The sequence below is a fragment of the Anas platyrhynchos genome, chromosome 1 (assembly GCF_047663525.1).
Source record: "Anas platyrhynchos isolate ZD024472 breed Pekin duck chromosome 1, IASCAAS_PekinDuck_T2T, whole genome shotgun sequence".
Lineage (NCBI taxonomy): Eukaryota > Metazoa > Chordata > Aves > Anseriformes > Anatidae > Anas > Anas platyrhynchos.
The window spans coordinates 6,276,343-6,300,936 of NC_092587.1; the positions used below are offsets into that span (position 1 = coordinate 6,276,343).

At 40.5% G+C, this 24,594-nt stretch overlaps 1 protein-coding gene across 14 annotated transcripts in view; it reads left to right on the forward strand.

The window, feature by feature from the left end:
- Positions 1-9,242, forward strand: part of CELF2 (CUGBP Elav-like family member 2) — a 371,305-nt gene extending 362,063 nt beyond the window's left edge. For 12 of the 14 annotated variants that reach the window (XM_038186449.2, XM_072043635.1, XM_072043768.1 and 9 more), the window contains 2 exons: positions 3,573-3,744; positions 5,036-9,242. In XM_038186449.2, coding sequence (XP_038042377.1) covers positions 3,573-3,700 — 128 coding nt within the window. In that variant the 3' untranslated portion in view covers positions 3,701-3,744; positions 5,036-9,242. The remainder of the gene's footprint in view (positions 1-3,572; positions 3,745-5,035) is intronic. The other 2 variants (XM_072043812.1, XM_038186464.2) reach the window with 1 other exon arrangement.
- The last annotated feature ends 15,352 nt before the right edge of the window (positions 9,243-24,594 follow it).

A 24,594-nucleotide genomic window follows, 5' to 3' on the forward strand; every position in this document is an offset into this window, starting at 1 on the left:
TTACAGGACACAAATACCTACCTTAGAATGATGAACTGAGGTTATCTTGTTTGAGGGGAAACAGAAGGGTCAACACCCAATGGATGGAATAGTCCTCTGTCTTTTTGGCATTAGTCAGGTTTCAGTAACATTGCAATTTCTCATTCTTCCTCCCCAGGTATTCTGCCAGCAGTCGAGAGAGTTCTGCTTTAAAAACAAAAAGTACTGCAGTGGCAGAGGAAGTTGAGATTTTCTGATTCAGTAGGTGTGAACAGCACCTGTGTGATTCTGTTAATCACAGGCAAAGCCAAGATTAATCCTGCTAGTTTAACATCCCTGCATGCATCACCTCAGCTTTTATTGGCAAGAATCATCTATTTGTTGTTTCAGCCCCAAACTTGTGTTTCAAAAAACTTTCTTTTTTTTTTTCTCTGTATTCCCACCAAAAGCTGAGACAGTAGTACATCTGAATTACCCATTTCTCACTGGTACCGCTAATGCTCATTGCTCATGGTGCAATCTGGGTTTGTTTCTTTTTTTTGTTGGACTGGGTTGGTTTGGGATTTTTTGGAAGTCAAATTGCAGATGAAAAGAGATTGAACACTAGAAAGGTGAAAAGAGTGTCCAACGCTGTCCGCTGACTGAATTTGGATGGGAAGATTTGTTCCAATCTCAGAGTAGTGATACACAGTGATGAGCTTTTATGTAACACTGCTTCTCAAAATGAAAAATCACTTTTATTTGCAGAAAATGAGCTTTGGTGTTATTTGCTTTCTTGTCCATCTCAGTTGAATGCTCAAGAGATTAAATGGTAATGAGGATGACAGGACAGTCCATCTACCCCTGGAAATACTTTTTCATGAGCTCTCATGAGCTCTAGTTGATTCCACAGACAAAGGGTTTCACTCTTTAAGCTTCTCTCTTGCCTTTCATAAAACTTACAATAACAGAAATGAGAGAGTAAAGTAAGGCAGGGGAGGGGGGACCCAGTGACATCCCAGCGTAAATACAGTCTTCCTCATAACAAATTTGCTACTCAAATGATGAAAAATATTTATCCTGGTTACAGAGGTACCAAGAGATTTAAAACAAAAATCAGAATCATCATGACAGGGGCTTTGCAAATTGATAAGAAACATCATCCCATCCCCACGTAACCTGCAGTTTAAATTTCAGACCAAAAAAAATGATGAATGGATGCAATCAGAAACAAATAAAGGGAGAGAATGTCATATTCCCTCACAAGCTTTGTAAGTGAAGGTTCTTGATAAGGGATAAGATGAAAGTGTAACAGGCTAATGTAGATAGAGCATTCTGTGCATAGAGACAAATTGTGAAGCAGGATAACAATTGAATGATAAAGGCTGATTCCACTGATGCAGCACAGAGGATGTATGTTTGAATTTGTGGCTGAGTCAAGGAAACTATTAAAGAGACATAGAATGAAGTGACTTATTACATCCCCTGGAAGGTAAGCATAGCCTAAGCTAATTGTTCTTCTGTCAGCACGGGAGAGTCTGAGTTGGTGACAAGAGAGGTGGGTGGAAAAGCCACCTCAAGGAGCGCTTGCTTCTCTTCATTCACCATTCACAGATGCCACCTGATGACTAGTTTAGATCAGTTGCTTAACTTTCAGGTCACCATGACTAGCTAAGATAAAAAGGAACTAAGATGATGAGAGGTTCATAGCAGAAAACCATTCAGAATGCACTCAAGAGAACAACGTGAAGGTCAGGAAGGCCGTAGAGGAAACTGCTGAATTGTTGAGGTAGGTAGGAGTAGCTTATGGAGGTTATGCAGTATCTGCCCGGAAGGTGCTACAGCTGCCTTCTAACTCATGGTAGGTTGCTTTTTCTTTCTGTCCCTGAGGAAATCTTACAGCTCAAGGCTGAGATCTGTGAGCTGATGGAAGTAGACAGAGGAGTGCAGTGCTAAGGCAGTGATTGGAGTCGTGTGAACAGATAAGATCTCCTACAGCAAGACAGGGGAAGGAAAGGAAGAGGGTGATGAAGTTCCTCAGGATATGGTGATAATATTCAGAGGAAATGATCAAGTGAAGAAAGTGAGGAATTGACAAGTTACTAAAATCAAGGAAGATATGGAGGAATATTTATTATCCCTTAAGGAGGTAATGAATAATCAACCACAGAAGAGCATGAATCAAGCATATTGGCTTTGGCCGGGAGAAGGTCTACAGAGATTTAAGTGAGAGGCTTTTTGAGTGGAAAGGAGCAGAAGTGAGCCTGAATTGTCAGAGAAGAGTCTTAAGTAAATAGTTTGGTGAAGTCGATTTAAGGTGAACCGTAGGGAAGGTCTGTAAGGAGGGAGGGCAGACAGGGACCAAATGACTTGTTAAGAGGCTTTTTTCTTTACAATGGGCAAAGTGTATCATTCTGACACTGAAGAAGGAAGAGGGCAACAGTGCGAGGTAAGCAAGAGCCATAAAAGAGCAGGTTAAAATGACAGCAAAAAGAGGTTGTGAATCAGAAAAGGATGCAGGCACTAAGCACAAATGAAGAAAGCTGGTGGAAGACAGGAGCTGAGCAGCTTCCGTGTTAGTACTGAAAACAAAGTGTGGGGGAGCCATGCTTTAACAGGGTGAAGGGATATGTGTTAAGTCAAATTCAAGTGGAAAGGAGAAGGAGCATTTCAAAGCCGATGCATAATAGCAGGCTGGAATGCAGTGGTAATTAGCCAGAGCAGAGGCAGAGCAGCAGTTAGGCGAGCTTTGCAATTACAAGTGGGAGGCCCAGATATGAAAATGAATTTTGAGCTTCCAGAATCAGGGAGATTTGAGTCCATTATGAACAGAGCTTTTTTTGTCTCAGGGGGAAAAGAAAGCTGAGCCAGGCCAGCCATTCTGAATTACCCGAGCAAGCATTATCCCCCTAGTTAGTGCTCACAGCTGAGGAGCAGAAGATCTGGAGTTCTCATCAAGCCCTGCCATTGTCTTTATGATGTTGCTTAATTTCGATCCTTGCATACCCCTTTTGGGACCAAGAGGCTGAATTAATTAACATTTAATGTACCTTGAGATCTTGAACTGGAAGGAGCTGTAAAAATACAAAATATTAATATTGCAACTGTCCCAGTCTGGGCCCAAGGAGATGACTGTTTAATATCACCCAGGACCAGTGTACGTGAACTCACATTCAGATGCGCAAATTCGTACAGGCATCCAAGTTTGGGTTTTGTTTCTGTAACCAGGTCTTCTGTTTCATCTTCACATGTACAGACTGGCCTCATAGTACTTCCTAATAGGCTGGGAGATGTGTAGATATTACAGTGAAAAGTGTTACAGTAATAAATATCTACAGTCTCTAAGGTAGGTAGATAAAAAACAGATTGGGAAACTGCATTGCACCAAAACTGGCCAACTGCATCCCAGCTAGGAAAGAAATATTATGAAGGTAAAAGGGAAGGCGAAGGGAAAGGGCGAGGAAATGGGCTATGGAGTGTGATCAAAGAAATAATTGAAAGAGAGGTAAATGTGTCAAATAAATAGTAATAATAAAATCCTAACAAAAAGCCTTCTGGAATTTGTTCTAACCTACAGTTCGCTTTCTCTCCCGCCTCCGTTCTGTGTCTCGTAGGTTTTGTTAGCTATGACAATCCAGTCTCTGCACAAGCTGCTATCCAGGCTATGAACGGCTTTCAGATTGGCATGAAACGCTTGAAGGTTCAGCTGAAACGCTCCAAAAATGACAGCAAACCTTACTGATCTTAACCCCAGATGCTTACTGCTCTTATTTTAGCTTTCTTAGGGTAAGTCCCATGAGCAAACCTGTCCTCTGCAGGGGGGTTAAGAGAGAACATATAGCCAACCTTCACCAAGAGACAGTTATTTTTACAGTTACCACTTCCATTTCCCCACTTGTCCTTACTACACTTGGCTCCCATTTCCTTGCCAAGTAATTACTGAGTTGTGTTACTGTATTTTGTTTTGCAGCATAATTTATCTCCTTTTTAATAAATAAACGTCTTGAAATTCAAAGCAACACACACACACAAAAAAAAAAAAAAATGTGCAATTTAACTCTGTGAACCCTGGTGCCATTAGCACACAATAAAAGTTGTTTTCTATGGTTGGATCCTATTTTACCAGGGTGGCACCAGCAGTTTATAGGTTAAAGAAAATGGCCTCATGCCAGTTGAAGCACTTATTTTGCAACAAGAAAATTGAAACAAGTCTTTCCACTACATCAACTTGTTTTTTGAGAAGATTTGATTTTTTTTTCAGTTCAAAACAATGTGTTGTTATATATTAGTCTGATTTTACACTGGTCGTCTTTATATTTCACTTTTTTTTAAGTTCTTGTTTTTTTGGAAAGGATTAATGTAAAAAAGATTTAGAGATCTGTTTCTAAAGCTACAGGGTTTAAAATAAAAAAAAAATAAAATAAAATGAGTGACAATACTTGATGTTTCTTGAGAGATAAATTTAATAATAATAAAAAAGAAAGCCACAGGCCTGTAAATTTTATTTGTAAAAAGCATTTCTATTTTTATACAAAATTTTTACTGCCTCAGAAATAATGGAAGTTATTTATTGCCTATTGTTAACTTATTGGATACCTAAAGAGCAGCTCTCTATGCTAGCTAGATCCTTTGAAGTAGTCTCTAGAGTAATTGTGCCAAGAATGGGCGCTTTTTCACTGTTGAACCCTACACCCTTTACAGTTCATGCTTTTATCCTCTTGTTTGTATTTGTCTGGTTATTTTGTTCGTAGTTTCCATTACCTAGTTTAAAGTTCAGTTGTCTGACCTTTTTTTCCCTCCCCGTACCTTTATGTTACATTTGTAGAAACTGGTTCTTTCCTCTCTTTTCTCCCCAAAGACGAATCCATTCTCTCTGACTCCTTTCAGATGGATTCTTTTGGGGTTCCATTGTGCTGTTGTTGACAAGTATTGTAAGTTAATGCAAATTATGTGAACAGCTCATAGACTCTACTGACAAAAGATTTGCATTAGTTTTCTCCTGCACCCATAAAAGTGATTTTGTTTGTGCTGCATAGATTCTATGTAACTTTTTTCCTCTTCCTTGTTTTTTCCCTAGACATCTCCATGCCCGTTAGCCCATCGTTTGCCTAGCATGTCCCTGTGGCGTCTCAAAAAAAAAAAAAAGTTTCATCGTCCCGTCATTGTTTCTGATGTCTTTCTGACCTCACATCATATTTGGTTCTCCTACTGACCTTTGATCTAGTTTGACCTTTGAAATTTGCATGTGACCTCATCTAGCTATGAATTCTGGGAAGTCAATGTGAAAAAACATTGCTGCATTCATGCAAGACTGAAATTTATTATTAGATAAATTAATGATAGGATTTAAAAACAACCTGTGGCAAAATGTTTTTTCTTTCTTTCCTTTTTTGTTTTTCTTTTTTCCTTTGTTCTATTTTTTTTTTCATTTCGTAAAAAAAAAAATAAAAAAAAAAAACAGACTTGAAAGTATTATACAGGGATTGGCATTCTGCCTGGTCACTGGTGACAATAGCAATATGTGTCCAGAGGCACAGAATGTTGGTTTCTAACAGACTACTTCCAAAACAGTTTGAGAAATAAAACTGTCTGATTTTAAGTCTCTAGAGGTCTGTAATAGTTTTTACATTTTTCAGGCAGTGTAAAGTTTTTTGATAAGGCCATTTTAGGTGGCTCACTTTCTCATTAAAGTATATATATAGAACCACTTTTTGTAGATTAGTATAAGAAAATATTTACCCTGTTTTAGGGCAAATGCTACCTACTTGTGTCACCTTTTGCTGAACTGACTCACAGTTAGACAATCCATGGTTTAATGCACATGAAATTACCTATATTTTATACTGTTTCAATGTACAGAAGAAAGGTTACTGTAAAATGTGTTACGTTGGTGCTTCTGTGAATTAAGTTGTGGTTTCATCATGAGTCTTATGGTCTTAAGTGTTCTATGTTTATAAAGACAAGTTTAAAATTGGTTTACTTGAAGAACAAGAACAAAAACAAGATTCAAAAAAAAAAAAGAAAAAAAAAAGTTGTTTGCTTAAAAAAATGAATTTCATGTGAAAAATTAAAAAATATTCCAGAATAAGTTTGTGTTGGCTTGTGACGCATTGATGTCATTTTTTTATTGTGAACAATTTAGATGTGTTTGTGTTCAGCAAAATGTGATCGGTTTTTCTTTTAAAGAAAAAAAAATCAGTGAAACTATAGTGCCAAATTCCAAAGGTACTTTCTTCCTAGAGCTTCAGTGTGTTTCTTGTGTGAAGTAATTTGATAACATGGGTATTTTATTATGTGTTTTGTATAAATCCCTAATATTTAAAGAAAAAGAGGTTAAAAAGTTTGTTAACTTGCTATCCTGTGGTCTTGTTGCCTGAAATTGTTATTGTTTGTTATTTCTCTTTGATGTTTTTTGTAAAACATTGTATAAGTGCCCATGTTTCACTTTTTTAACCACTCTGCACACATCAATGCTGTGAAAGCAAACCTCACAATGTATTTTCTTCATATTGTATGGAAACCTCTAAGGTGAGAAAGTTTTGAACTTTTAACCCTTTCCACCCAGAGCTGTCTTGAGTGTTAATACCTTTTATACATTCACCATTTTGCTGTTTATTTTTATATATATATCTATATCTATAAATATATATATACTTAGTTTTTTGTGGTTTATTTAATACATGGTTGAAATCAGAACAATGCACAGGGCAGATCTGAAGGACAAAAATATTTTACTGCTGTCTAAATTTCTTCTGTATCTATAACTAAAATTATTTAAAACAGTAATTAACTTGTGGTTTTCCTTTTTAGATTTTGGGGATTTTGTCTTTTCTTAAAGAGCTTTTAATATGCTGCTGGAATATGCTATTCAGTATTAATAAAATAAAAGAAAAATAAAACAATTCTTTAATTATCTATTGTGTGAACCACTCCCAGAAAGGAGTGGTAAATCCACCATTTGAAAATCGTGAGGAGAAAAAAAATATTTTTGTAATTTAAATAAATGAACTTTTGCTTAAATCAGATGCACTAGATCTTCCTGGGTGAAAATTCAGCATGCACTGCAGTTAAACTACTTTTTATGGATAAAGTTTACATACACTGTAATGTTTGGTGTTATCTGCCATTACCTGTAACGGCAATATATTGGCTTACTCCTGCAGACACTCGTATAGAGAGGAGTAACTTTACTCGTACAAGTAGTCCATGGGAATACGTATGTGACTGATGTGGGTGTTTGCTGGAGGAAGCTGTGTGTAAGGAACCAGAAAAGAGATGCTGGTAGCCCTTTCACTGCCTTGTAAGTCTGATTAGATTGCATTTCTACCGCACACGTAGTGACCAACAACCAAATTTGGTTCTTTGCTACCGGTATAGCAAATTCATTGCCAATCCAATGCGTGTGAGCAGCAGTACTTGCTACTGATGATAAAGTGCCATACCTTCTTCCTATTTCTGATTATATTCGAAGCCACCTAAAATTAAAAACGAAGCCCTATATGAACAACATCAGCTGGTGCACTCTTGTCTCTCATCCCCAACTTAAACGCTTCTTTATGTAGAGCCCTGGGATGGAAAGGACTAGCCTCTAGTGATGCAAAAAAGTTTCCTTCTTATAGCACATGCACTTATAAATAAGTGATCTATACTTTTCTCACATTTTTACTACTGCTGGGGCCTTCCTACACCCTTTGAGGGCTATTTTGTACTACTTGCAGCAATTTTGCATATTCAAAGTATCATCTCACGTACGTTATATTATATATATGTACATATATATATAATATGAGATCATCATTTGGATTGTTTAGACTGTTTCACTAATTTATCCTCATTGTAACCACCGTATAAATTTCCAAAGCTTTTTTAGATGCCCTAGTGTGTCCTGCGGGTTTACCAGTCCAGTGAGAGCGGTGATGTCTTTGGTCATCAGGCAGTGTAATTTGGTATCAGCCGCTGACCCGAGCGGTTGCCCCAAATTACACTACACAAGACATTGGCTTAGCAGTGGGAGAGGAGGAACAGTTCAGGATTTCCAGGCAACTGAGATGTGTCCATCTTGAAATGTATTTATTTTTTAAATCAAATATAAAAATGAAAACCCAAACATACACCTCCTTGGAGACAAATTATCTACCAGTTCTCTTTCAAAATATTGAAAGGAAAAAGCTGCAAGGGTGCAAGGGCCTAATAAGAGAGGAAGAAAAACAAGGGAAATTGCTTTACAAAATTCTAATCAAAAGACTAGACTAGTTGCTTTTTTTCAAACAAATTAGCTAATTGTGATGAAATGGCAGTCCTCAAAGGAGTAACAAGTTCATCTTTCTTTCACCATAGGGGTTACAGTTCCTTGGCTTGTGCTACTCTGGAATCATTTTACTGTTTCTGTTTTTATTATCTTAAGTGCTAATTAACAAAAGGAAAAAATATCCTGTAGTTTCATTACCTTTTTGGATAATGTCATACAAAAAAAAAAAGAAAAAAGAAAAAAAAAAAAAACTATGTATTTGTGTTTTTTTTGTGCTGTGAGAATTGTTGTTTGTAGATTAATAATACTATCATTTTGTTTAGAATTACAAACTAGTTTTTAAGTATTGTCTGAGAAAAGCCAAAGTTAATGCAATCTAGTGGAAACTGTAAGACCATTTGAGTATTGTTTCTGTTTTATTGATGCATTTGGATTTTGTTGTTTGATGGAATTTGAGCCAAAAAAAAAAAAAAGAACAAGAAAAAAAAAAAAAAAAAAAAAAAGCAGGCTTTCATATTTCTACAACCTGACTGTACTTACTTACGCATTTTGTACCAGTGGAACTTTTTATACTGGAGATTAAAAACAAATGGAAATTTTTGTGGCTTACTCTCGTGGGCCCCCTCGATCATGACTGATTTTCAAGTTTGATTTCTGGATGGTAGAAAGAGAGTTGGTTTTGTTTAGAGAATTAAAAACTTTGGCTTGATTTCTTTTTTTCCCTTTGCTTATATCTAGTGTTTAGAATTTTGTCTTAACAAAAGCGGTAAGTTTCACTTTTTATTCTGTATCGTGCAGTTACACAATAAGGTAATTAGAATTAGGAGTACTCGGTCACTTTGCGTGGATAAATGTATTAGTTAAAACGTTAGGGGTTTGCTTTTTTGCTGTTTAGATCAGAGTTTTTTCTGATTCTTCTGTCCTCATTGTGAACATAACCGTGTAGTTGAAACAGTCAGACTTATTTTTGTAACGTATGTTATTGTGTGATGCAGTTTTTTGCTTCTGTCTCCAATATTAAACCATTTTCCTAATACTTGTCTCTCTACTTTGTGTCTTGTATTGTTGGTGGTCATTATGTGTTGGTAATACATCTACACACCTCACTGTTTCACGTTCCTGTTTTTTTTTTTTTTTTTCTCTATTTGTTGGTTGTGTACAAAAGATACAGTCGATTCCACCTAAGTGAATATCTGATTGGGGGGCAAAAGAGGATTTGTGCATTTTAGACATGTTATGGTTTCTTTGATATTTTTTTCTCTCTCCCTCCCCCTAGTCATGCCTTATCACTTGGATAATCTGTCTGAGCAGGAAGCATTTTAAATGAGTTTCCTGCAAAGTCATATGGAAGATAGCTTTTGCTAGTCTTCTAACTGCAAAAGCTTATGCACACAAATACACAGAGAAATCAGAAGCCATGTGAAAAGATTTTTGCTGACATTTCAGTCAGTCTGCAAAACGCGGATTATGGTGATCAATTCTTCCTAGTCATTCAAAAAATACTCTGCCGCTACTTCGCAGAAGCGTATGAAACATTCAAGAAAATATAGCCTTGGGATTTCTTCCAGACTGCACAGTAATCTGATGGCATATGGTGTTAGTCAAACTCCTTAGAAACTAATCACAGCTTAACTAGGGCTATGAGAGCCTGCAAAAGCCTACCAGGTAAACGAGCTTGTTACGTGCAGTTATACATATAATAATTTAAAAATAAAATCCAAGTGAGCACAGGGAGACTCTATTAAAGCCAGTGGAAGAATTAAAAAAAAAAAAAAAGAGGGAAAAAAAGAGTAAGAAAATAAAAGAAAAGGAAACACAAAAAAAATCCCCTGTTGTTCAAACGGGTGATATTTTTGCTGTGGGTTTACAAAGCAGATCATTCTCAGCACTGGCTAATAGTATTACACAAATCTCAAAAGGGACAAAAGAAATACCATAGCACTTTTTTTTTTTTTTTTTTTTTTTCCCCTAGAGTTGGCTTTTAGCTTTTTTTGTTTTATTTTTCCATTTCCTATAATTTTTTTTTCCTCACAAGAATCTCTCTGCTCTCCCCCATATCTACCACAATGAAATAAAAGCCGTGAAAGAAAAATATCTATGTTGTTCTGGTTTACAAAAGTCTCTTCTCTCCTCTGTCTGATCACAGATACAAAGCTTACAATTTGGAGAGGGGAAAACAAAACCAACAAAGCCAAAAACCAAACAAACAAATAGAAAAACAAACCCAAGGAGGAGAGAGAAGCACTGGCAAGTGCTCTCTGGAATTCAAGCCATATGCCCACTCCCCTTTCCTTTGTCCCACTTTCTGTGATGCTCAGGAATCGAAGACCACTTAAAAGTGCTCTTATGAGACCCAATGGACACTCCTCCCTCGTGTCTCCTCTCCCCCGGTCCTTCTGGCACTCTGGCTTCGGCTCACACACAGACACCACCCCAGGCGAGGGCTCGCGCAGCACGGGGGCACAGCGCGCGGGGTGTTTCCGTGTGGTTTCAGCCATGATGTTGGCTCCTGTGTTTGGAAGAGTTTTGAAATTTTCAGGTGGCTCATGAGTTGGCCTGGTTGCTTATTTATTTATTTAACCTTGGTGGGTTTTGTGTTTTTTTTTTTTTCTTTTCTACACTTTTCCGGTTCCACAAAAGGCCAAATAGGTGACAAGTCTGGGATAGAATCCTAGAATCATCTAGGTAGGAAAAGACCTTCAAGATCATCAAGTCCAACCACCAGCCTGACCTACTGAGTCCCCCACTAAACCATGTCCCTTAGTGCATCCCAAAGAAGCTCAAACATTGTCTTGTAGGGTCAGGGGTCCAAGCAAATACCTTGCCTGCAACTCTAAGTTTAATTAAAAACCACAGAAGCCTGTAGAGGACAGCCCAGGCAAGGGAGCAGATCCCAATGGTCAGGCTGTACCTTGGGTCTTTTATGCTTCTAGAGTTCATGATTCTGGTTCTGATTATGTTGACACCAGTGGATTCAGTTGAGTAAGTCTGGACTTACATGAACGATAAATCAGAGTTGATCTCTGGGATTTCTAGGTTCTTGTAGATGTCTTTATTTTATTTTTTCCCCAAACTTGGTCTTAGGAAAGAAACTGGAGCTTTGTGAGGGGTCTTTTCTTCCAAAAATATAAGTGAGTAAAAGACTTATGCTATAGTTGGGTTTCTTTTGAATACTCAGGGCTGAAAGAGACAGGGTTGTTGTTGTTTTTTTTTTTCCTTTTTTTTTTTTTATTTTATTTATTTCAACAATGGGGAAAAATGAGTTCCTTAAAGCAATGCAGCTGAACAGTTTGTCCTGCTTAAATGCATGCTTTTAATTTCAATTATGTAAGGCACCTTGCAGTGTTAGCAAAATGTCTCTTTGTTAGCTATATGTGTATCGCCATGGGAAATTACCAAACTGTCACAAGACTTGCTGATTAAAGAATAGCCTGCCAGAGTGTGTGTGCCTTTGCCCAGTGTGACTCTTAGGTATTAGGCTAAGGAAAACAGTTTAACAAAATGTAGTGTGAATCATTCCTGATAAGTGAATAAAGCATTGTGACCAAGCAATCAGATTATTCACTTATCAGGAATCGACTGTACTGAGAGTTTGCCTGATTGTTTTTGTTCCTCATCTCTGTTGTAGTTTCACTACTTTGCTGTGTTCTGTTTTTTCTCTCATGCTCTTAGCAAAATCACTGGGAATATCCCTTCGTGTGATCATGAAACATGCTACTGAGTAACAAATAAAAAAATTTTTAAAATATAAAAATGATATCTTAACAAAATCTATGCACTTGCTATCAGGAACACAATACTGGATGTGTCTTATATATATTGAACTATAATAGTATTCGATTTCTTAAATAAAGCTTAAGAAAGGATTTTGTTGTCTGTAAAATTTTATGAGCATTAAATGGAAAAAAAAATGTTTCTAGGGTTGGGCGCTTTTTTGTTATATGAAATCTTACTGGGTATACAGTCTTTAACCATACCCAGGCAAATGTTGTATAATCTGCTTGATATTTCATTAATATCTGAGACCTTGAAAATTAGTCCATGGGGAGAAAAAGTCTTACCACTCAGTGACTTGCAGCAAACGACACTAAAATGTGGAAATTTTCTATCTTTTTCTAAACATGCTTGCTTTTGCACTAAAATGGTATGAAATAGCTAAAATATGTGAATCAGAAAATGTAATGAAACAAAGCTATATTTCTTCCACAAACAATAATTTATTTATTTTTGGTATGTGACTTTTTTTCCTCCTGATTCTACATAGGTTTAGAATAAAAAAAAAAAAAATGAAACCTGGTATGCTCAAAATCACAGATTCAACATTCGAGGTCAAAGCACCTTTTTGTGGAAGATGAGTGGTTTACTGTATCCTGTATCTGAGCCTTCTTTTAGGAGAACATTTTCACATCAAAACCCATGAATTAAATGGGAGTCTAATAGCAAAAACTGTTGAGTACACTGAAAAATTTATTCCTTCAATGGCTGTACATTTGCCACAAAATTGTAGGTTTCGCACAATCAGATTTTTATGGAAATGTCTGGACTACTTGTATTTAGCAAACTTTCAATAATGTCAGCCTTTGGCAGAAAGATCCAGGAGAGTGGTTGGGGGGTTGCTTTCTTTTTTTCTTTTGAACTGCATTACTGCCTCACTTTTCATATGCCATTATATTATCTGAAAAAAAAAAAAAAAAATTAAATTGTGGAAATCTACCCTCTGCTTGTATCATTCTCCTCTCTTCATACATATTTAGCAACTGGTATTGAGCTGTACATCGGGTGGCCGGCTTTTAGAGGAGTAAACCCAAAATACTGCTCCCCAGCAAAGCCCTGGGGAGGACTGACCAAAGTAGGCAGCAGGATGCTCCTTTCCATCCCGCATCTACACTGAGCTCGGATGGGGATCCAGGCTGGATTCACAGGGGCTGCTGGTGTATAACAAATATTAAGTAATAGCAGTGATTAGCTCATATTTGTATTCCCTCTGATTTTCCTCGTTAGCAGACTTTCTTTTTTGTCCATTAAAGGGAGGTGGGAAGTTGCAGTCATTTTCTGAATCATTCGTCCCTGTTGATAACCTAATTGTTTTACATGAATGCTAATATTTCCCTCTCACACATTTATATCTATCAGCTAAATCAGTAGTAAAGTAAAGTCTTCTGGGATACATTCCTATATCAATTACCAAGGATTTATGCTCCGAAGCACCATTAGCATTAATGGGAGTGTGCTCTGTAGCATAAACAATTGGTGATAGGTCTGGTGGACCTTATTTCATAAACAAAGAAGCATTTGAATCCTAGCGAGTTGTTCCTGAAGGCAGTGCTTCAGGGAGCGATGTCCCCACCTCCCCGGGCTGCTCTGGGGATATCTCACTCACAGTACGTGCCTCAATTGCAAAAGGAGATATCGTTTGGAAGAGGGATGACTTCTGATGCAAATCTTTGCTGGCCATTTCCCTTCTGAAAACCTGACTGGAGACACACCAGGTAAAATCTTGAGTGTTGGCTCACGTCCCTCCAACTGATGACTTCAAAATTTTACTCTTGGGTTACCCACGTTGTATGGTGCCACAGGGTGAAGATGACAGAGATGCTGCAGGGAGGGGTTTTTTGAAGGAGGCAGGAGGAAGACCAGAGGTGAAGTCCTGTTGACCCAGTAGTGTGTTTAATACCTCACTAAACTGTAGGTTTCACAGCTCCATGCCTTTTAGTGGTGAGTTAGAGCAGACCAACAAATAGCATCGCAGAATCACTGAGGTGGGAAAAGACCCTTAAGAGCACAAAATCCAACCACCACCTAACTCTACCAATTCCACCACTAAACCACACATCTCTCAGACACCTCCAGGGATGGTAACTCCACCACTTCTCTGGGCAGCCTGTTCCAATGCCTAACTACCCTTCCTGTGAAGAAATACTTCCTGACATCCAACCTAAACCTCCCCTGGTGCAACCTGAGGCCGTTCCCTCTAGTCCTATCACTAGTTATCTGTGAGAAGAAGCCGACCCCCAGCTCCCCACACCTTCCTTCCTTTCAGGTGGTTGAAGAGAGCAGTAAGGTCTCCTCTGAGTCTCCTCTTATCCAGACTAAGCAACCCCAGTTCCCTCAGCCATCCTTCATATGTCTTGTCTCAAACAAGTCTCGCCTTTCACATGTAGGACATTATTTTCCCCCTCACCCTATGCTCGATCAAGTCAAACATGTAAGTAACCAAAAGGTTTCATCCTTAATCTTAATCCACTGAGAGTTGGGGCAAAAGTCCACAGCTTCCCAGAGGCACATGATCTTACAAATCCCTGTCCCTGCTTCTGCAAATGTTTTCTCTGTTGGTTCTGCCTCTGCTCAGCCTTGCTACATTAAAAAGCACTTTTTTATCTACTATTTTCCCCCAAAGGCACTCACACAGGTCTTGAGTTGCTTTTCAACCCTCCTTTTCAGAAAAGAAATGTATCATGTTCTTGAGGTATCTGCATATAACAGTGGCTTTTTGGTCCCTGAATATTTTTTGTTGTTGTTTATTTCTGCAAATTTATTTATTTTCCTCTTTTTTTCTCTCTCTCTCTTTTTTTTTTTTTTTTTTTTTTAAATGCAGAAATTACAAATTTCACCCCTACTCCTCTGAATTACACTGTCAAAGATTGCATCAGACCTTGCAAAGAATAACATTCAAAAGCCACAAAATATCAGCTTGGAAGAATTATTTTGGGTTGCTTCTTTAGCATGCCTAAATCTCTCTCAGATTTACTGTGCTCCAGGTTCCTGCATGTGTAGTCTGCTTGCTCGTTCTTGGATATAAAAGCTTGCTTACAACCATACCAAGAGCACTTTTGTATAACTCCTAGTCCTCTTCATTATTTTCCAATGTTATCAGCATTTTTAATATTTACTTTCAAGTCATTAGTGAAAGTGTTCAATAACGTTCAGACTTATTACTGATCCCTGCAGAACCCCTCTGAAAAGTAGTCTCCTATAGTGATTCCCCTTTGACAGCTTCTTTGTTGACATGTCAGCCAGTTCTTAATCCATTTTATGTGCCTTGTATTGATAGGGTAGAATGCTAATTTTTTAATCAGGATCTGCTGCGCTGTCAAACATACGAAACTCAGAGTATATTCTATCTTTTCAATTACTTTTATCAGCCAAAACCTACAATCACATCAAAGAACAAAATTGAGTTTGACAACCTTTTCTCCCTAAAAAGCATGTTGATTGGCTTTAATTGTTTACCTCTTCTTTAATGCCTTCTATTCCTTTATACCCATATCAGCATTTCCATTATTTTGCCAAAGAGTAATGTCAGACTAGGCTGCCATGAGCTGGGTCATCCTGCTTGTCTTTTATGAATGTGAGCATGAGAACAGCACGTTCCTTGTTGATTGGGATGCTGCTGGTGTGCTTAAAAAGTCCACAAGGTTTTTATGAACAAATCAGAGCTCTGTGTCCCAGTCCAAGATGCCCAGGGCTACCTGCTTGAAAATATATTATCTTTAATAGCAGTTGTAGCTAAGTAGATGGTTACAGAGTAGGACCAGACCCACTTTATCCTTCTCCTGAAATGTAGGTATGTGAAAGAAGAAACTTTTTAATATTTCCCCTTTTTCTGCATCATGACTAACAGTTTTCCCATATGCATAAACCTAAGTTCAATGCTAAAATTACTTAGCATATTTAAAGAAGTCCTGGGTCATTTTTTTTATTTTTTTTTTTTGCAATTGCCCTGTTCTTCTGAGCTTTCCCTGCAAACCATCCACACAGTTGACAATGTAGTGGGGAAAGTCAGTAGGTGACTCCAGCTCAGACAGACCCAACATAGTAGCATGGGTGAAGGTAAAATACTTTTTCACTTTTCACCTTTCCATCCATCCATCCATCCATCCATCCATCCATCCATCCATCCATCCATCCATCCATCCATCCACCCATCATGCTATGAGTAGATAAAGTCACTCCTCACATGTGTCACTCAAAACCCTGTGGCTTTGCAGCAGACAGAGGCTAAGAGCCAGTACCACTTGGGGAATACCTGGATGCACAGCACCTCTTGGAGAAGAGATCATGTGGAAATCAGAAGAAGCCTGAGCTAGTCAAACTGACCAGACATGAGTGTTGCTATAGAGGCAATACAATAAAAATGGATAAGCAGCAGTAGAGGAGGAAGGTGACATCTGTTTTAAGCTCTACCACAGTAAAAGATTCTCTTTTGGGCCACCATGATACCAGATCATGTCCCTGATCATGTCTCTTGGGTATAGCCCATAAAAGTGCTGAGATATCAGTGTATCTGTTCAGGAACCTCAGCCTCAATGCAGCACCACTCAAAGCAGACACGCTGCTGCTTAACCCTATAGATATCTCTGCTAGCCAGGGTAACACAAGTTCACCGTGAAGATAATTCATCCCATCCTATGTGACATGGCTAAGATCAGGGAGTAAAGGAGCTATTTGGAGGTGCTGCTGATTTTCCATTGACTGTAAGAGGAGAACAGGAGCAAATTCAGTTTTCTTAGAGCAGGCATAAGATACTGCTCTCAGTAACCAAGGACACTTTGCTGGACCCCTAGCTGCTGCAAAAGAAGGGCATGGGTGTCTTTTAGGTCCCTTGTCACATCTGCCAGCCCCACGTGGGTGTCTCAGATGAGGTATAACAGCTGGCACTCAGCCCCTCTTTTTGGCAATTCAATGAAGCCCTACCTTAGCCTAGGGTTTGGAGACAGCTCACCAATTCAGAGACCCAGCCTGAGATGTTTACAGGTGCACCAAAGGTTTAGCTCTCATGCTGGGCAAGAATGGAAAGAGTTATTTTGCTTGTCCTGAAGTAGACAAGTGTGGCTCAATTCATCAGCCAGACTGGAAGCAACTAGTGCTGAGACATCCTATATTCTCCAAAACATCCGTGTTGAGCTTGCAGACATGATGCAGAGTTAATAGGACATCTGCAACTTCTCAAGTGGCATAGCCCAGGACATTTAAAGGTCTCTAAATAACATAAGCAATGGCAAACGAGTCTGGGACATCCTGATACCAGGTGAACTCCACCTTCGGGCTTTTATTCAGTTGCCTAAACCTGGGCATGTTGGATCCTCCAGGGAACCTCAAATGGCACTGATGCCTGCATTTAGAAAATGAAATTGGACTCTAGGGGTCTCATTTGTAGGTGGCTGAGGCTGAAATTCAGTGAATCCTATTGTTAACAAATGAGCCCCAGGTGATGTGCAGAAAAAAAGACCAGCTGCAATGAGACTGCTTTTCAAGGGACAGGTATATGCAGAATACCCTCATGATAGAAGAGACAGACCCCACAGAGTTGTACTTACATGATTTATTGTGCACCTCTGGCATTAGTTTCTACCTGTCTGACTTTTGTTGCTGAGGATCCCCAGGAAATTCTCCCTTACCCCAGAGGTAACCTAGGCTCAGGTGATCTGCTTTGGCACTTGGGGGTACTTGTCCCCACACTAGGGCTAGAGGAAGCAGAGGTCTTTCCATCTCAGTGAAGCACCTAAAATTAAGTGGAATGAACTCCCTGGGCGAAGTTGCTGGAGTTCGTGGTGGTTTTTGTTTTGTTTTAAGAGTTCTGAATTAGGCTGTTGGTCCAGAGCAAGCTTTCTGCAGAGACTGGGGACTGTCACCATGTCAAGCACACAACTTCTGCCCCTCTCACTCTTGTCTGGGTGATTGTCACAGGCTATATAAAACAAGGTGAAGAAATTAATATTAGTCAGGAAAAATAAAAAGTCCATAACGATAAGGGGACAGGAAGAAGTATTCCTCCATCCCAACAGATGTATGTGTAGATGTGGCCAAACTATCACATATCTTGTACCACTCCAGTCTTTTTCCCTGACCCTGGTACCATTGTGCCAAATGCTGGAGCATCCTCCCAGCCCCAGATTACAAAACAGAAACAAACCCTGGAATTTCCTGCTCAAAGGAATAATAAAATAAAAAGCAGAAAATTCATAGCCTTGCTGGGCAATTTGTTACACTGCTTGACTGTCCAGATGGTGACAATGTTTTCCTGCTATCTGGACTGAACCACTCGTTTTTGAAATTATGCCCCTTACTTCTCATCCTCCAGCCATGCACCACTGAATAAAGTCAGGCTATATTTTCTTGATAAGCTCCTCACAGATATTGGGGGCTGCTGTTAGGTGCCTCTGAAGCCACCTCTGTTCATCTCCAGGCTGAACAAGCCCAGCTCCTTCAGCCTCTTCTGGTAGGCAGGTGAGAGCTCCATCCTCCCCAGCCATGCTGGTGGTCCTCTGCTGAGCTCCCTCTGCTTTGTTCCCAGCTTTCTGGCACTGAGAGACCCCAAACGGGTCTTGTGGAAGAGGGATCAATTCCCTTGATGTCCTGGCTCTATTCAAGCAGTCCAGGGTGCTGTTGGCTTTCTTTCCTGCCAGGGCACATTACTGGCTGGTCCATGGTCACCTCACTGCCCACCAGGACCCCCAGGTCCTTTTCATGACCCACTCTCCACCCTGTCCATCTCCAGCCTGTTTCACTTCAATGAGTTCCTCCTACCCAGGTGCAGGTCTCTGCATTTGTCCCTCTTGAATTTCAGAGGGCTCCTGCTGGCCTTTTCCTCCATACCATTGAGGTCCTTCTGAATGGCAGTCCTGTCCTTGGTCCCCCCTCAGATTGGTGCCACCTGCAAACCTGACAAAGCTGCATGAAGTAAGGACATTGCACTTGCCTTGGCTTGTGCTTGTCCTACGGGTGGCTGAACCTGCTACAAGTCCAGTTTGAAGCAACATATGGTACTTTATAGTATCCCACCCACTCCTCTCCCCTCTTACTTTCATGCCAAGAAGAAAATAAAGTAAAAGATAAGAACTTTCCAGAAAGTGCCAAGAAGGGCAACAGAGTTTGTTTTCTAGCAGGTACAGCTTTTTGCCTATTTGGCTTATACTCATTACACACCTCTCTCAGAACACATCCTGGGAGGCAGGACTGGGACCTGTGCTCACCACCATGCTGTGCAGCTCACTCTTGGACAAAGTTTTCAGGGCCTCCTGCTCTCCTGTCCTCATCACAGCTGTTTTTGCAGCTCACCCTTCTCCCCACATCCTCAGCTAACCTCAGGTTTCCAGCAACCAAGCAAGGGAAAAAATAACAACAACACTTTGTGACAGACTGAGAACATACTGACTAGAAGACCTTGACCATCATTTGTGCAGGGAAAGGAAGGGTTCAAGAACGGCCCTTTCTCTTCCCCTTACCATACCGCAGGTTCCTGTCTTAAAATTTGACCATCCATGGATGGAGAAGGAGAAACAAGCCCAGCAGATAAGATTGCATGAACACATCTGCTTTCAGTTATTCTTTTTGTGCAGACACCATCTGCCAAGCCAGTGGATCCCCCAGTCATCCTCATGGGCTTTACACAGCAAAGTGCCACCACAGCTTTCCCATGTGAGATGTCCCACTTTGCTGTTCCCTTCCTAGCACCTCCCTTGTGACCAGGGATGCTTGCTTACTAGAGAGCTCTCATATGTACCAAAACAGGTTTCCCAACAAAAAGAAAACCCTAACACTGTCCCAACCAGGCCCATGTGCCTCGCTTTTAGTGTTTCTGCTACCCCACAAGTCACATCCAACTTCTGAACAACAGCAAAAGGACTGCAGGGTGGGCTATGAGGTGTGTTTTCACAACTACTGAAATTGTACCCACACTTACACCGCAATTTGACTGTTTACATCTTCAACACCTCAGTGAAATGCCTTGTCGATGGGTCAGAATGCAATTTCTTTGCCATAAATCACCTCCGTGTGCCTGGCACAGGGGCAGATGCCAGCCATAAATTTAATCTCGATGGAGCAGAGCTCCTGTGGGAGAGGTCATGTTCCTAGGTGCAAATAAATAAAAAATTCACTCCTCACAGAAACACCACAAAGCAGCTGGATTGTATCCTTGCATGGAGGGCAATCAGGCTTAGCAGGAGGCATTCACTGTTCTCTCTTCTCCTCCAGTCTCATTTTCCTCAGCTCATTTGGCCTTATTGTTTCCTATTACCAGTTAGCCATCTCCTTGCTCCGCTTGATAACCACTCTCTCTTCCTTGGTACAGCACAGAAATGTTTCCCACCTACAGTCCCCAGGGCTGTGCAATTCAGCCTAGGGGACTGGTGCCAAATTGCCCACTTAGACATAAGACCTTTTGTGAGGCCAGTGCTTTGGCTCAGCGAACTGAGACACTTTATTGAGCATCCCTGTACACCTACTGGGAAAGCTACAGAGCTACCACCAGTTGGGGGGCAGACCTTGGCTTGAGCTTTAACCCATCTGAAGAAACTGCTTGTTCTCCATCGAATGAGGGTGAGGAAGGGATCCCGGTATTGAGCCCCCTGACTTTGGCATCCTGATGGGTGTTCAGCTCCTGGTAACTGGACACGGTGTGCTGGGGGCATGCCTTCTGCTGGGAAGGAGCCCTTGTACTCTAGGAACGCACTTCAGGGTTTGTCTTCAAGGTCTAAGGAAACAAAATACACAGAGAGCAAGAAAAAAAAAAAATCACAATAGATTTTGTGCAGGAAAATCCAGCCACACCCCCTGACAGGCTCCTGGGAAAGCAAAGCAAGCTTGTGAGGAGCATTGCTATCAGTGCTGGAAGCTCTCTTGAGTCCTGCTTGTGTGCATAGGCAGAGCTGCCTTCCCCCGAGCAGCTTTTGCATGCCGAAGGCTTGCAGGGCATTTAAATGGCTGCAGGGCTCATGTCTGGTGCATTCACCACCGCTCCCTTTTTACGTTCGGTTGCCCAGCCATGCCTGGGGACCCAGCTGCGTGCTGTTGGTGTTTCGGACTGACAGGCATCAAAGGATGCCTTCTTCTGAGCAGAACACTTTGGGACCCCACGAGGAGCTGTGTTTTGCCTTCCCAAATTAATATGCAAAAGTAAGCAGCATGCATCAGCCACAGGGCACTGTAGCGCTCCTGTATCCCTTTTACTCTAACCAGAAGCTTGGATTTTATGCTTGGAGCATCGTTTTTTCCCCACTTCTTGCCTCTCAACTGGTCCTCTCTCATCCAGTTCCCATTCCTTTACCTCCTCGGAGTAATTCTTGCTCTCTGCTCTATATGCAACAAGTGTTTGAAATGAATGAAGGAGGTGATTAATTATTTAGGCTTTTACAAGGGAGTCTAACTAGGTGCAGTGGGAAGGAATTAAGCAAGTGAGACATAAAGGCTGAAGATCAGAAAAATATTTCCTTAGAGTGCAATGTAATAGAGGGCAAGCCTGCCTCTGGGGCAGCATGGGAAGTTTCTCCTCCCGTGGGATTTAAGATTGTAAAGAGTAGAAAATGGTCTTTAAGAGTAACCCTTCTGGGACAAGGTTAGCTAGCCCAAGAGGCTGTATTTGTCTCTACCTTCTAGGCACGGTGGTGGGACACAGTGTGTGAGAAAGCATGAAATGAGAACACAAAGAGATTTATTCATGCTGGAAACTTAAAATGCAGTGGGCAACTTCACTCCAGTGCAAACAATTCTTTTTATAAACCTGTTTGAAGATTTTTTTATATATATCCATATTACTCAGGTAATTAATTTTCAGCAGTGACTGTGAGAGGACACTGCATTAGCACAGCAGGTAAATTTGGGACTGAAAAGGAAGCACCCTAGCCCTTAAAATGAGAGTTATTTATAAAAACTACATCTAAGATTTCTAATATTACTCTGAGCAATATCAGGGTTTTCTACTTTCATTTGCTGTGCTGTCTCCTTTCATTACAGAATGTCCTAGTACAAACCTATCTGCCATGCTCTTGAATCCTTTTATCTCTTGTTAACTCTACTTTTTTCTCCATTGATCACTTCCTTCTCATGCAAAGACTGTTGATATGTTTAACCATCATAATCTTCCAGCTTTGCAGTCACAGGTCTGTAATTACAGACTGCGTTTGAGGGCTCACCTAACAATAAATCAAATCGTGCTAATTGAACAAAAACTCTTTCAAAAACCTTCTCACCGAAGTGATCTTTTTTCCATTTTTTTTTAAAGATTTTAGACATCAGAGATAGCACACAGATTTGTTGCTTATGTGAAGGCTCAGGATGATTCTGGCAACTCACAAAGCCCATTCTGGCTGCAGATGAAGTGGCACTCTCAGACGGACTAGGCTGTGGGCTGTGGGCAACCACGGAAAATAATGAGTGGCAAACGCTGACTTGGATGAGGCCCGTTAGTAGTGGGCAATATTGTTACATACACCAGTGCAATATTTTAGTGCTGCAGACATCTAATTGAGGGGAATGGGTGACAATAGGAAGAATTCTTTACTTAGAGAGTGGTGAGGCCCTGGCCCAGGCTGCCCAGAGGAGCTGTGGCTGCCCCATCCCTGGCAGTGCCCAAGGCCAGGCTGGATGGGGCTTTGGGCAGCCTGGGCTGCTGGGAGGTGTCCCTGCCCATGGCAGGGGGTGGCACTGGGTGGGCTTTGAGGTCCCTTCCAACCCAAAACTTTCTGGTTCCAACCTGTCTGAGGGCATTGCAACTTAGCTATTTTAGCAAAATTGTTAAAATTTTGCTTCCTCTTAATAGCTTCATTAACAGTGCTCAAGGCATAGAAGTACATCTGTGGGACACAACGCCGTCTCTGGAGCAATTCCCACTCTGGTGCTGAATTAGTCACCTTGAGCCCTCAGAGGTGCTGGAGCATCATATTTCTCGTGACCTAATTAGAAAGGCAGAGCACCAGATCCTCTCCTGCTGTGAGCTGACACATCTGATCTGCTGGTGCACCCTCTGTGGAACACACATCACCTGCAGATGGGGGCTCATACACACGAGGTTCTTGTGAGTTCAAAGTGACCAAGCCACGTGCCAGCATCAGTGCAACTGTCAGACATTTGTCTGCGTAGAGGCATCCATGGATTGGGGTGTCTGATGGCTGTGTGAGTTGATGGAAATATCTGCTAACACTGAAACTTTTCTTTTCTTTAATTTACCGCTGCAGAAGTCAGGACCCCCTGCCTGAGGCAGCACCTTCAAACATTCAGCACTCCAAAGAGCTGACAGTGATTTCAGATTACTGAAAACACAGGCTGAGGAAGGAAGAAAAATAATGTTACACCAATTTTACAGTACAGGACCTTGATGCTTCTGAGCTGTTCAAAGGAAAAAACCCAAGGGTGGAAAAATGTAGGAGTAACACAAGGGGGAGGTTTCTCATCACTTACTTCTCTTCCCCCCCTCTGGAGGATATTAGCTGTACATTGATGCCAAACAATATAGTGCGTGTCCTTTATTTTGGCAGAATACCTACTGCCTTGCTCTTTATCTGATCTCCTGGATAAATCAGTCAACTCATCTTGCAGATACTCAGCTGAAATTTCTCAGTGTACTGGTAAACAAAACAAAGATTGTTCATGTCCCAGTGGTTTCAGATTCCTTCCCTCTCGTTTAATTATTTCTTGTAGTAGTTAATGGCCAACAAGTCCTCTCTCTATTTCTCCCTGTAGGTTATGAGAGTCTCACTGATAAATGATATTGGGAGGCATCAGGTAGAAGAGGAGGGGCTTTGCCAGTCTGGACCTCACCATTTTATTTTCTGCTTTTGCTGAGTAGTCATTTCAAGGCTAAATATTTCAGCAAACTGACACTCGTGAGTGATACCCAGGTTAAAGGTTTTCCTGCACAGTGCTGTTTTTTTGAGGAGTGTTTTGAGCATGTTAGGCCAAATTAACTTCACTGGCTGCTGGGCCTGGGTCTCACACCTCTAACTCCCCTTTGACCATTGCATTGTGCAGTTCAGGCTATTGAATACTCTTGTGGCCAACTTGGTCTTGAGCAAACAGCTGTAAGATGCAGAAACTGCCCATATTCTCTAGTGACTCCACAGATGTCTGAATGACATTTTCCTTTGCAGAATATCACGAAATAATGGTGGGTAAATATGTGCATCCTTGCAAAGACTTGTTGTTGCTGGTTGGTAAGCAAACTTGACGAGAAATGTCTCTGTGCCTTGGATTAAAGAGAAACATTGGCAGAACCCCAGAAAGCTGTGATTTTGTCCATATAACATTTCAGTGAGCAAATTTGTGCCAGGGGAAAGAAGAGGAAGAGGTTAGCGGAGGAAAGGCAGCATCTTTCGATTGCATTAAAAAAAAGAAGTGGATTCTGCAAAAAAAAAAAAAAAAAACTAAATTCCTTTTTACAGTGAGAAACCTGTAGTGAGTCTTTCCCATCTGTTTTGTAGGTTGTTTTTTTTTCATTTCTAAATAAGCGTATGATTATTTTTTAGTGTTTTCTCCATAGGGTGTTAAAGTGTTACTAAGTGACGCTAGTTCCTGAGCATCTATTTTTAAGACCCCACCATGACTGCTTTGCAGCAAAGATGTGCCAAGGCTTGCGTTTGACTCTGTAGTGCCCAAAGACTTCAAGTTCTCAT